Here is a 13,137-nt window from a genome sequence, read left to right as displayed (position 1 = left end):
CAGAGAGTACTCCATCTTTCTGTGCTATACCTCTGAGGATGCCAGTCACAGCTACTGGCGAAACGTCAGGTTCTACAGTGCCAAGACCATGGCCACGCAACCCCGAACATCTACAGCAACTAATGAACTCCGGCTGTGAAAGCCATCGACAAAATACTGTAATAAGTACATAACATGTGCCCTGCTGGATCAGACCAGTGTCACATCCAGTCCAGCATCTTGTTTCACACAGTGACCCAAAGGTTCCCCTGAAAAGCTAACAGATGGGTCATAGTGAACAAGGCCTGTCCCTGATGTTTCCTGCCTCTGAATGTGAAGGTTCTCTTTAATCATCATGGCTAGTAGCCATTGATGGGACCTATTCTCCATGAATCTGTGTCATCCCCTGTTAAAACCATCTGTGCTAAAGTTCACAGGCGGTAAATTCCAGCATGGTGTGGTGGTTAAGAGCGGCAGACTCTAACGTGGAGAACCGAGTTTGATTGTCCACTCTTCCACGTGAAGCTGGCTGGGTGACCTTGGGCCAGTTACAGTTCTCTCAGCCCCACCTGCTTCACAAGGTGCCTGTCGTGGGGAGAGGAAGGGAAGGTGATTGTAAGCTGCTTTGAGACTCCTTAGGGCAGAGAAAAAAGCAGGCTATAAAAACCCACTCTTCTTCTTCAACTTAATGACTTACATAAGAACATAAGAGGAGCCAATGTTGGATCAGGCCAATGGCCCATCCAGTCCAACACTCTGTCACACAGTGGCCAAAAATACCAGGTTCCATCAGGAGGTGCAGCAGTGGGGCCAGGACACCAGAAGCCCCTCCCACTGTTGCCCCCCCAAGCACCAAGAATACAGAGCATCATTTGCCCCAGCCTGAGAGTCCCTATCTATACCTTGTGGCTAATAGCCACTGATGGACCTCTGCTCCATATGCTTATCTAATTCCCTCTTGAAGCCGTCCATGCTTGTAGCCGCCGCCACCTCCTGTGGCAGTGAATTCCATGTGCTAATCACTCTTTGGGTGAAGAAGGACTTCCTCCTATCCGTTCTAACCCGACCGCTCAGCAATTCCATGGAGTGCCCACGAGTTCCTGTATTGTGAGAAAGGGAGAAAAGGACTTCTTTCTCAACCTGCTCTATCCCATGCATAATATTACTTGTTGAGTAAAGAAGTATTTCCTTTTGCCTCTCCTGAATTTACTGCCCATCAACTTCATTGACTGTCCCTGAGTTCTAGTATTATGTGAGAGGGAGAAAAAGTTCTCTTTACTTTCTCTGCCTCATGCATAATTTTATAAGCGTCTATCATATTTCCCCTTAAACGTTATCTATCTAAATGGAAAGATCCCAAGCTCTCTTTAGCCTTTCCTTATAGGAATTGTGTTCCTGCCGTCCAATTATCTTGGTTTCTTTCTTCTACCTTTTTCCAGCTCAGCCATATTTTTTAAAGAGATGGTGACCACAACTGTACACAGTGTTCCAAATGAGGCTGCACCACAGATCTATACTGTGCCATTATCATACTGGCCATTGTAATTTCACTACCTTTCCTAAGCATACCCAGCACAGAGTCTGTCTTTTTCTACCATTTCCACACAGAGTTGGTGTTTTCATCAAGCTGCTCACTACAACCCCAAGATTGGTGTAGTGGTTAAGTGCGAGGACTGTAATCTGGGAGAACCGGGTTTGATTCCCCACTCCTCCACTTGCACCTGGCTGGATGACCTTGGGCAAGCCCTAGTTCTGATAAGAGCTGTTCTTGAAAAAGAGCCGTTTCTGTCAGAGCTCTCTCAGCCCCACCTACCTCACAGGGTGACTGTTGTGGGGAGGGGAAGGGAAAGGAGTTTGTAAGCTGCTCTGAGATGCTCTGTCTTCTTGGTGCTTTGGGGGGGGGGTCAACAGTGGGAGGGCTTCTAATGTCCTGGCCCCACTGGTGGACCTCCTGATGGCACTGGTATTTCTGGCCACTGTGTGACACAGAGTGTTGGACTGGATGGGCCTTTGGCCTGATCCATCATTGGCGTCTCTTATGTTCTTATGTCCCCGAGGTAGTGAAGGGTGGGGTATAAATCCAATCTCTTCTTCTCTCTTCTTACTTGAGGTACTGCGGGGCCACAGTCATCCGAGGGAAAACTCTATGTTTTCCCCTCGGATGGTCGTGGCCCCGCCCCCAGCATGCCCAGCGTGGTCGCGTCACTTCCAAGTGACGTGGATGTGGCACACGTGCACTCCAGCCACCAGCCGGGAGTCCCCCGCTGCAGCAAAAATCTGACTTCGCAACCCTAGTTTGAGACTGTGTTCTTCAAGAAGCAGCAGAAGAGCGGGTTCTTGAGCTATATTTTTAGTGTTGCTGTCTCTGTTTAAAATTATGTGTTTTTACAATATCGGGACCAGTTTTATTGTATATGAACAGTCTTTTCTTGTTAACGATAAGCGCAAGAAGAAATAGTTTATACATTAATATCAGCCATATCAAATTTGGCCAATGTATAGAAACACATTCAACATTTAACTTTTAAACTAAAAGGCTTATTGCTTATCTTTGTGTGAGTTGAACTTTGAAAAATGATTCTTCTAGGGGAAGCCTATTGATTTTGTTGATGTTAATGAGGCAAACACGCGTTGGATCCAGGACTTCCGTATGAAATCCTATGCAAATCCTGCCAAACTAGAATCGACGGATGGTAAGGTAACTTTTGATATGCAGTTCACTGCCATCTGTAGAAGCACGGTATTCTTTCTCACTGCATATTCAGCTACAGTTGAGCACTTTGACGTCCCATTGAGTTTAAGGGATAGCTAAGTATTTGTCTAGGAGCTGCGGTGGCTCAAGTGGTTAAGATGATGAACTGCAGGCTGTGGAAGGTCAGCAGTTCAGCAGTTCGAGACCTGGGGGCCGCATGATGGAGTGAGCTCCCATCTCTAGTTCCAGCTCCTGCCAACCTAGCAGTTCGAAAGCAAGAAATTGCAAGTAGATAAATAGGTACCACTTCGGTGGGAAGGTAACAGCGTTCTGTGCACCTTGGTGTTTAGTCATGCTGGCCACATGACCACGGAAACTTCTTCGGACAGCGCTGGCTCTTTGGCTTTGAAATGGAGATGAGCACCGCAACCCTAGAGTCGGATTCGACTGGCTTTCGAGCAAGGGAACCTTTACCTTTACTAAGTATTTGTCTACTGAAATCAGTGGGAATTCAAAAGTGCTTCCCTTTGGCATGATCATGCACGCTATGTATTGATGATTTCGTTTCGAGTCCAAAGAATAAATCAAATTAAAATCGATGTAGATTCTTTTCTGTCACATCTTTTTCTGCCATATATATGACGGTGAAATAGTATTCTGGAAAAGCCGGTGCTGTGACTCAGTTTCCCTTTTGCGTCTTCCACGCACCATTCACTCTGCTTGGTCTTCTGAACTGGAGATGCTTCTTTCCACAATGTCCACGTAAACTGTTAGCATTTCGTACTAGTATTTTACACTGGCTGTCTCTGACAGTGGAGCAGTTAATGTCTCATTTGAAGTTGTAGCCGTGCTTTTAGAAAGAAAAAGGGTCCCTTCAGTTGCTCAAGGCTTCCCTTGTACTTATGGCACTGTCACGGCTCAGGTGGGGTGTCACCTGACGCTGCCACCACTCTGGTTCCAGGCTCCCTTGAGGAGGCCCAGAGTACCCTCTCAAGACCTTCAGACCTCCCTTTTGGCTGAATAACAGGCGTGAGGACTAGGCAGAGAGAAACAAGGAAAAGGTTTATTTTATAGGAGGTCAAAGAACAAGGTGCAGAATAATAACAGTAAGTGGGTGAAAAGAAATCAAATGCCCTAAGGCGTCTAAATATATACTGTCCCTAGCTCACTATTCCAAGTGGCACTAGACTCAGGATTAGGGCCTCTCCCCTGCAGCAGCCTTCCTTCTGGCTCTGCCCTCTGGAAGAAAGAACAGCTCTTTCTGCTGCTCCAGAACTTTTATTCTAAGCCCTCCTCCTTCTCAATCCTGCATTAGGACTGTGTTTCCAAAGTGCTCTCCCCTCCGCCGCCCCCCACCCGCAAACCATCGGAGCTGTATTCAGGAGAGTGGCAGGCAGTACAAAGCTTACCTCCCTTAGATTACCTTGAAGGGAAAGAACGCCCTCTTTACCAGCCAGTTTGGCCAAGTGAAGGGTGGGGTATAAATCCAATCTCTTCTTCTATATATCCAATCTCCTCCTCCGTCTCCTCCTCCTCCTCTTCTTCTTTCTCTCTCAGCCCCACCTACTTCACAGGGTGTCTGTTGTGGGGAGGGGAAGGGGAAGGAGTTTGTCAGCCGCTCTGAGACTCCAAGTGAAGGGTGGGGTATAAATCCAATCTCTTCTTCTATATATCCAATCTCCTCCTCCTCTTCTTCTTTCTCTCTCAGCCCTGCCTACCTCACAAGGGTGTCTGTTGTGGGGAGGGGAAGGGAAAAGGAGTTTGTCAGCCGCTCTGAGACCCCCTTGGGTAGTGAAGTGCTGGGTATAAATCCAATCTCTTCTTCTATATATCCAATCTCCTCCCCCTCTTCTTCTTTCTCTCTCAGCCCTGCCTACCTCACAAGGGTGTCTGTTATGGGGAGGGGAAGGGAAAAGGAGTTTGTCAGCCACTCTGAGACCCCCTTGGGTAGTGAAGGGCGGGGTATAAGTAACCGCCACCCTGAGCCGCTTGGAAGGGCAGGATATAAATCTCAAAGAAATAAATAAAAAATATATAAATCCAATCTCTTCTTCTTCTTCCTCAGATTCTGGAGGTAGTGGTTGAGTGGAGGCAGTGGACAGAACCTGTGTGACAGTGCCTTTAAGGATGGACGGGAATGGCAGAAGAACACTGGGCCTCCAGTTCCTCATGGCCCTTGAGTAGAGCGAGCATTAGGCTAGTGGCAACCAGTGTTCCCTCTAAGCTGTGGAGTCTAGCGAGCAGAGATTCTACTGTGTGAGCTACTGGCATTAAAGTTGTGAGCGAGTGATCTGGCTGCTGCATCAATCAGTTTGCTCCGGAGCCCTCCTTCCTGAGCTAAGGGAAAAATGCGTGAGCCAGAGACTAAAAAACTGTGAGCTGGCTCACACTAACTCAGCTCAGAGGGAACACTGGTGGCAGCATGAGGGAGAAATGATGAGGTGTGGAACGAGTTACAGTCCCCATCTTTCCCCCTCTCCCCTCCCTATCAAAGTGGACAAGCTTTTAGGTCCCCTGAACATCTCATACCAAGAATACATACACCTTATTTTGTCCTTCTTCCCTAGGTGCCCGATACCATGCATTGTTGATTCCTGACTGTCCTGGTGCTATGACAGATCTGGCAAACAGCGGTTACTTAGCTAGGATCTTGCAGCATTTCAGCTCTGAGAACAGTGAGTAAGAATCCACAGGGATTTACACTGGTTTGAATATTTTTTTGTACAGCTTGGACTAGGAAGCGTGCGGGAAGACGCTATGAATAATTCTGTTTCTGGTCAGTCCAGGAGTCGTTAAAGAGAGGTTATTGATGATGTGGGTAGCAAACCATTGTTCACTTCAGTAATATAAGAACAGCTGTAGCCAATTGAGAAGCGAACGCATATTAGAAATGCACAGTTAAAATAATATCTTCCAGTATACATTGCTTACTCACCACCGGGGGTCATTTCGTAGAAAAAGAGGTGCAGGAGCTCATTAGCGTAACTCATTTGCATATGCCACACCCCCTGACATCACCGGAAGTGTGTCAGAAGGCAACACCCACCGCTCAGGCTCCACTGGACTGTTTTGGATTGGGGGGGAACACGCAGATCTGTCCTCACAGAGGAGGGAGAGCTTGTACCTGAATAAAACCTGGTCTTAAAAGGTGCCACTGGACTGTTTTGGACTGGGGGGGTGGGGGGCCCTCTGCTGCTTACCTGGCTGCTTCTTGCTCTGACCGAGGGCTGCTGGGAGCAGGGGGTGGGGCTTGTTGCATGTGCCCGCCCCCTGGGCTCTTTACTGCGGGAGCTCTGCTCCTGTGCACTCCTGCAGGAAATTACCCCTGCTCAGCACATAATTAGTTATTTATTTATAGTCTGCCTTTCTCACTAGACTCAAGATGTGTTACAAAAATCTAAAAACAATGCAATAGGAGCATTAAGAGGCAAACAATAAACAGTGTAATGATTGGGTTACAAGATTAGAACACAGTGCAATAAAATAGTCGAAGACATGACATGACCTATAAGAAATAAAAAAACGGGATTACAGAATTTAGAAAACGGTGCGGTCAGAACAAGATGACCTGGGTAGCTCAGGTTAGCCTGATCTATGTGGGTCATCTTGTTCTGGCTGCACTGTCTTCTAAATTCTGTAATCCTAAATTCTGCAACTTGACAGCATTTCCCCACCACCATCAAGAACAAGATAATGCCTACAATAAACAGTGCCGTAAACCACAGCCCTTGTGCTTTAATAAAAGCATCATCCTGTATAGCCATTGTAGCCTTTGTAAAAATGCCCTCCTGAACAATTCCATTTTACACATGCGATGGAATGGGAGAAGTGAATTGCGGGATCCTTCCTAACATCCTGAGGCAGGCCCTGCCATAAAGTGGGAGCCACAGCGGAGAATGCTCCAGGTACAGGCAGCCGCCGATTTTACCCATTTGCAGGGTGGCACCTTCAGCAAAAGAGAGCGCAAAAGTGGGCTTGAAGCTCAACATCAAAAAAACGAAGATCATGGCATCCGGCCCCATCACTCCTTGGCAAATAGAAGGGGGAGTCGTGGAAGTAGTGACAGACTTCACGTTCCTGGGATCCCAGATCACCGCAGACTGTGACAGCAGCCATGAAATTAAAAGACGCCTGCTCCTCAGGAGGAAAGCGATGGCGAACCTCAACAGCATGATAAAAAGTAGAGACATCACCCTGCCAACAAAAGCCCGCGTGGTCAAAGCAATGGTATTCCCAGTAGTCATGTATGGCTGTGAGAGTTGGACTATAAGGAAGGCCGAGCGCCAAAGAATAGATTCTTTTGAACTATGGTGCTGGAGAAGACTCTTGAGAGTCCCTTGGACTGCAAGGAGATCAAATCAGTCAGTCCTAAAAAGAAATCAACCCTGACTGTTCCCTGGAAGGCCAGATACCGAAGCCAAAACTCAGGTACTTTGGCCACCAAATGAGAAGGGAGCACTCCCTGGAGAACACCCTGATGCTGGGAAAGACTGAAGGTCAAAGAAGACGGGGACGGCAAAGGATGAGATGGTTAGACAGTGTCATAGATGCAACAAAGTTGAGCAAACTTCAGAGGATGGCGGAAGACCGGAAGGCCTGGTGTGATCTGATCCTTGGGGTCGCGAAGAGTCGGACTCGACTGTGCGACTGAACAACAAAACAACAACCTTCAGCAGACTTTGCTCAGAGGAGCGCAGCTGTCACAGTGGGGCATCGGGAGAGGTGGTCCTTTTGATACAGGAGTTGTAGGCCATGAAGGGCTTTGTAGATGATAGTCAGCACTTGATTTTAACCTGAAAACTAATTGGTAACCAACGGAGCCGTTGACAGTGCTCAAGCTGCAGCATCCTACATCGGGTGCAATTTCCAGGTTGTCTTCAGGGCTGACTCACGTAGAATACATTACAGCAGTCTAGCCTTGCAAGTACTGTGGCCAGATAAATCCGGGTCAAGGAAGGGAGCCATCTTCTGGGGTAAATGAAGACGGAAGAAACTTTACCTGCATTCCTCTGGCATCTATTTAAATGTGGCTCTTCCCTCCCCCATAATGTTCACCAGCATTAAAATCCCAGTCATGATTACAGTAAATGTTAATGATGCAACTGCATATGAATACTTTGTAAAATTTGCTTCGATCTGGTTTCCCATTTTGTGAACTCAGGGCCGGCTCTATCACTAGGCCAGCTAGTGTCTGGCCTAGGGCGCGCCGGCCCTCAGGGGCGCCAAACTGCGCCCCCAACACACACCCCCCGCAACCCCCCGCCGCTGCCCTAACCGGGCGCCCGCCCCTCTGGCGCCCATAGCAACTCAGGAGCACCCGGCGGAGGCAGCCGGGGAAGCTTTTGCCGGGGAACCCGCCGGCGGCACGTGGGGGGCGTGGCGCACGGGTGGTCGTGGCTCTGCACTTTTTAAAGGGAGCTCTGCCGGGAGGGGGGGAGGCAGCAGCACACCTCACCACCCGCCATCCGCTCGCCCTGCCTCCATCTCCTCTTCTCTCAGCAGTCAGGGAATCAGGAAAGGAAAGCCTCTCTCTCACACGCCCATCCCCCCATCCCCGCAGAGCTCCCTTTAAAAAGTAGCCCTGATAGCACCCGAGAGGTCGACCCCGCTCTTTCCAGGAGTTGTTGAAGTAGTAGGGTGTGTGTGTGTGTGTAGGTGTGTGAATGATTGAGGCTGAGAAGAAGCGAGTCTGGGGAATCTGCCGTCTGGGAGCTGGGGGGGGAAGGAGGGGAGGCATTTGCATTCCCCTCTAGCGTCGCGAGAGTTAAAGGGAGGAGGCTATTTTTGCAAGAGAGGCAGGGGGCTGGAGGAAGTGGGAGGGGGGGGAGGCGAGCGGCAGCTGGGTGACCCTCCTCCCAGCCTGGTTCTGGCGGAGAGGTCTCCAGGCCCCGCCGGGAGGTTGGCATCTGGAAATAAGTTTTTTACTTATATGTAATCGTGAACTATCTCCTATCCCTACATGTTTTTGAATTCTTGAACTTTTTGAAATATCTTGTAATGGTGTTTTTTTTTTTTGAATTATCCCAGTCTTTCTTCCATCAACACTCCTGATTAAGTGAAAGCGCTCATGTCCCTTATAGACATGATACTCTCATTTCTGTGATAGTTAGACAGGGAAGAATAAATATATACAGATTAAGTAAGGGTACTATCTGGTAATAATCGGAGTAGCAAGAGTAGGGATTCTTTTCTGCTGCTTTATTAGTGAGTCTATTACGTGCCAGAGTGTACTCTGTACCCTTTTTTAGATGTAATGGTGTGTCTTTGCAGAACCCATTTGTGCTGTTGGACATGGAGTTGCTGCCTTATGCTGTGCTACAAACGAGGACAAATCCTGGGTATTTGAAGGATACAGTTTAACAGGGGTAAGCACGAACCGGATACTTTTGTGTAGAATTCTCATTCTAATTAGTTGGTGACCCAGATACTGTTGCTTGATTAGATTACAGATTTGCCCAAAGCCTCCTGTGGTGTTGTTATTTCAGCGATGCTAGGCACATATCTTACTGGCTTTTCTCTGTAGGAGTGATTTAAGCTATATTTATTTATTTATTATCTCATTTTATAGTCCTGTAAATTTATAAAAAATAATCCCAAGAAAGCGGCAATAAAATTGTAATCACTGTGCGCAGGGTTTTTGGGGTTGGGTTTGGGGTTTTTTTTTGGTAGTTCTTACTTTGTGACTGATGTGCCCGAACTTCTGTAAGCATGTGAAGCGAGTACGCACGAAGACAATAGAAATATGCAAATGAATTTAAACGGTTTTGCACTCAAGTATGAAAGGAGAAGAATGGCTTAGTACAGGGGGGTCAAATCAGGCCCCTGGAGGGCTTCTATCAGGCCTGCAGCGGAACTGGCTGTCTTCTGCTTCTTCTTCCAGTTCTGCTGCTGCTGCGTCATTGTATGTTTGCAGCTTACAATTACACCTGATTGGCATACTCAAGATTGCAACAGCACAGACATTTTGATGCAATAATTCAGAGCAAGAGGTGTCAGTTAACAGACACTGTTAAATAAGCAAAATATTTGTTGTTGTTGTTCAGTCGCACAGTCGAGTCCGACTCTTCGCGACCCCATGGACCAGATCACGCCAGGCCGTCCTCTGAAGTTTGCTAAAATATTTAGCAAATATTTGCTAAAATATTGCAAGAGGGCTGATGTTTGAAGCATGTTTTTATTTTAAGTACAAAAAAACACCCTTTGTGTTTGTGTTCTTTATACAGTTTATATCTCCGCTACCTGGCATTACATTTTATGACACACATGGCCTGGCCCAACAAGGTCTCATTTATGTCCAATCCAGCCCTCATAATAAATGAGTTTGACACCCCTGGCTTAGTATTTGAGTGGGCTGATCCGTCTTTTGTGTCCTTTTTTAGAAATTAAGACTACATGGTCCACTGGTATATGTCTCTTTTACTGTTAATTTATAACGCATCTGTGCAAAGGGATGCAGTGTAGGCGCTCTTGTCTCGCTCGTTCAAACCAGGGCCCACCAAGTCATTAAGCATTCTTTGTGAGAATCTCAGCAACCCACGGGTTCTTGGTGGTCCCCTGGAAAGAATTCTTCCCGTGCCGGTTTTGCCGAATTGCGTTGTCCAAGTATTCTCTGGTCTCTTTCAGCCCTCTGTGTATGAACTGATCAGGCTGCCTCATTTTGCCACCTTGCCCATTATCGTCGAAGACTTTGCGAAAGACTCTGGAGCTAACTTTAGTGGTATGTCATTGTAACGCTGTCTGGAACCACAGGGTTTGATTGATAGTGATTCAAGCACCATTGCTGACAGTTAACTGTACAAAAAATGGGGGGGGGGAGGGGGGGAACTCAACCCAAGATAACACTGCGAACCAGAAGGGTTAAGCTGACCATGTATATTATAAAAGTACAAAATTTATTAGGGTGTACACATATTAAAATATATTCGGGTTAAAAAAAATTCCCCCCAAGTATCAGACTAATAAAAGCATATCAGATATTAATACACGTGATGGGTCAACACTTTCCAAGTGAAGACCAAACGCGTTTCGGCCCCAAAGGGCCTTCCTCAGTGGTCACTATTACAACATAGTATAGACACACATTCAAACATATGTATACAAGATCTTTAGTACACTTATATAAAGACCAGCTGTTGTATCCTTATATGTTTGCAATTGTGTTGCTGGTATTAATGATGGGCCATAGGTATAGCCATATCCATTCCAATTATAATGATCCCAAGATGTGGGATGAACTCTGACTGAGCTATTTCTGTGTAAGTCAGAGGCAGCATCACTTGCATTGCACCCGCCGGCTCAAGAAAAAGCCTAAGCCGCTCCGATCCCAGTTAGGCGGATGAGGGTTACTTGCCGGAGCGCCGTCTGGCGGTCCCCATTGTTGGAACGAGCAGATGTCAAAGCCGATTAAGATCCATTCTGGCTTTGATACCAACCTCAGCACAGTTTCTCGTCAAAATGTATTCCGACACATTAAAAGATTGTTAGATTTCGTACTGATCCTTGGTGGTTGGTATGTTGATGTACATTCTTTCAGTTGCATCTCTTTCCCCGTAGATACCGAATGTTAGTTTTAGTGCTTGGGACAGGGACTGTATGGCCCGATAAGGATACTTGCTTACTTATTCATATGCTGTTCAGTGTAATATTGGTGGGTTTTACTTGTGAAAAGATAAAAAACAAATAACTTGGAAATAAGTAAAACAAGTCCAGCACATTAGAAACATGCAGTAAATTCCTAAATAGAGTAACAAAATGTGAGTAGTTTCTCTACTTGAGTGTTTCTGGGGAAGAAAGAAAGCTGTGCCAAAAGACATACGAATATATTCTCCCCATGCAGCCAGCAAAGCAGATGCAGTGCACGTAATCCTAGACCGGCACCTTGTCACTGGACAGAACGACAACTCCACAGTGGCAGCTGTCCAGAATCTTATTTTTCTCTGCAGTAGCAGGTAAGTGAAAGTAGGGAAGTTGCCAGTAGAAATGGCTGAGGTTGAACAATGTCCTGTAACTTGTCAACTGGAGTTGCCTGAAACAGTTCATCAAAATAATTTAAAATATATTTATATCCCACGCCTCTTCTCCTTCTACCCTGTGAGATTCCAAGGTGCTTAGCTTACAAAATTAAAACTTATTTAGATAATGTATAGGTAAAGGTTTCCCTTGCTTAAAAGCCAGTCGAATCCAACTCTAGGGTTGCAGTGCTCATCTCCGTTCCCAAGCCGAAGAGTCGGCGCTGTCCGAAGACGTTTCCGTGGTCATGTGGCCGGCATGACTAAACACCGGGCGCATGGAACACTGTTACCTTCCCACCAAAGTGGTAGCTATTTATCTACTTGCAATGTCTTGCTTCCGAACTGCTAGGTTGGCAGGAGCTGGAACCAGGGACGGGAGCTCACTCCGTCACGCGGCAACTCAGGTCTCGAACTGCTGAACTACCGACCTTCCTGCCTGCAGTTCAGCATCTTAACCACTGAGCCACCGCAGCTCCTCTGATAACATACAAAACTAAACTAAACACCGTAATTGCCCACTAAACTTTAATTGGTCCCCGACTGAAGATTGTTTTTAAGGCTTGAGCACTATTTCTAGAAAGTTTTAAGTATAGGAGACTTCTGTTTTGGTGCTTGTGCAGGCTTTTTCTCAAGTTAATTATACGAGTGCAAATTTACCTGAGAGCCAGTTTGGTGTAGTGGTTAAGTGCGCAGACTCTAATCTGGGAGAACCAGGTTTGATTCCCCACTCCTCTACGTACAGCTGCTGGGTGACCTTGGGGCAAGCCATAGTTCTGTCGGAGCTGTTCTTGAAAAAGAGCAGTTTCTGTCAGAGCTCTCTCAGCCCCACCTGCCTCATAGGGTGTCTGTTGTGGGGAGGGGAAGGGAAGAGGTTGTAAGCCGCTCTGAGACTCCCTTGGGTAGTGAAGGCAGGGTATAAATCCAATCTCTTCTTCTTGTACCTGAGACGTGCTCTTGGGAACATAGCTCTAATCTGCATTTCATTTATTCAACAGGAAATGATGGGGCACTGTCTCTTTATAACCGATGGATATGGAAAACCTTTTGGCCTTGGAGATGGATCATTTGCTAATGGAGATGACCAGCATCATTCTGTTTGCCACCATAAATAAGACACAGGGCGCAGCAGTTTTTCTGAAGATGGACTGTGTAAAGCTTGAGAAGGTATATTAAACTGGATCGTATGTATTAAACTACCAGTCGTCCTGTGCCTGTGTTCGTGGAATTTATGCTATGTGTATGTAGCATTAAGGGAGCTGCGGTGGCTCAAGTGGTTAAGATGCTGAACTGCAGGCTGTGGAAGGTCAGTAGTTCAGCGGTTCGAGGCCCGGGTGCCGCAAGACTGGGTGAGCTCCTGTCTCTAGTTCCAGCTCCTGCCAACCTAGCAGTTCGAAAGCAAGAAATTGCAAGTAGATAAATAGGTACCACTTCAGTGGGAAGGTAACAGCGTTCCGT

General features: G+C 46.8%; 1 protein-coding gene across 1 annotated transcript in view; it reads left to right on the top strand.

The window, feature by feature from the left end:
- The window catches only part of PDDC1 (Parkinson disease 7 domain containing 1), a gene marked incomplete at its 5' end in the record, with an annotated part of 15,258 nt that extends 2,365 nt beyond the window's left edge, over positions 1 to 12,893 (top strand). Inside the window, 6 exons of the mRNA XM_015416557.1 lie at positions 2,567 to 2,672; positions 5,239 to 5,346; positions 8,942 to 9,036; positions 10,295 to 10,388; positions 11,508 to 11,619; positions 12,678 to 12,893. Coding sequence (XP_015272043.1) covers positions 2,567 to 2,672; positions 5,239 to 5,346; positions 8,942 to 9,036; positions 10,295 to 10,388; positions 11,508 to 11,619; positions 12,678 to 12,684 — 522 coding nt within the window. The remainder of the gene's footprint in view (positions 1 to 2,566; positions 2,673 to 5,238; positions 5,347 to 8,941; positions 9,037 to 10,294; positions 10,389 to 11,507; positions 11,620 to 12,677) is intronic.
- Between the last annotated feature and the right edge of the window lie 244 nt (positions 12,894 to 13,137).

The sequence above is a fragment of the Gekko japonicus genome, unplaced genomic scaffold, assembly GCF_001447785.1.
Source record: "Gekko japonicus isolate JY-2015 unplaced genomic scaffold, Gekko_japonicus_V1.1 scaffold3199, whole genome shotgun sequence".
NCBI classification, from domain to species: domain Eukaryota; kingdom Metazoa; phylum Chordata; class Lepidosauria; order Squamata; family Gekkonidae; genus Gekko; species Gekko japonicus.
Note: the sequence above shows the minus strand (reverse complement) of the source record. Positions and strands in the feature narration are given on the sequence as shown.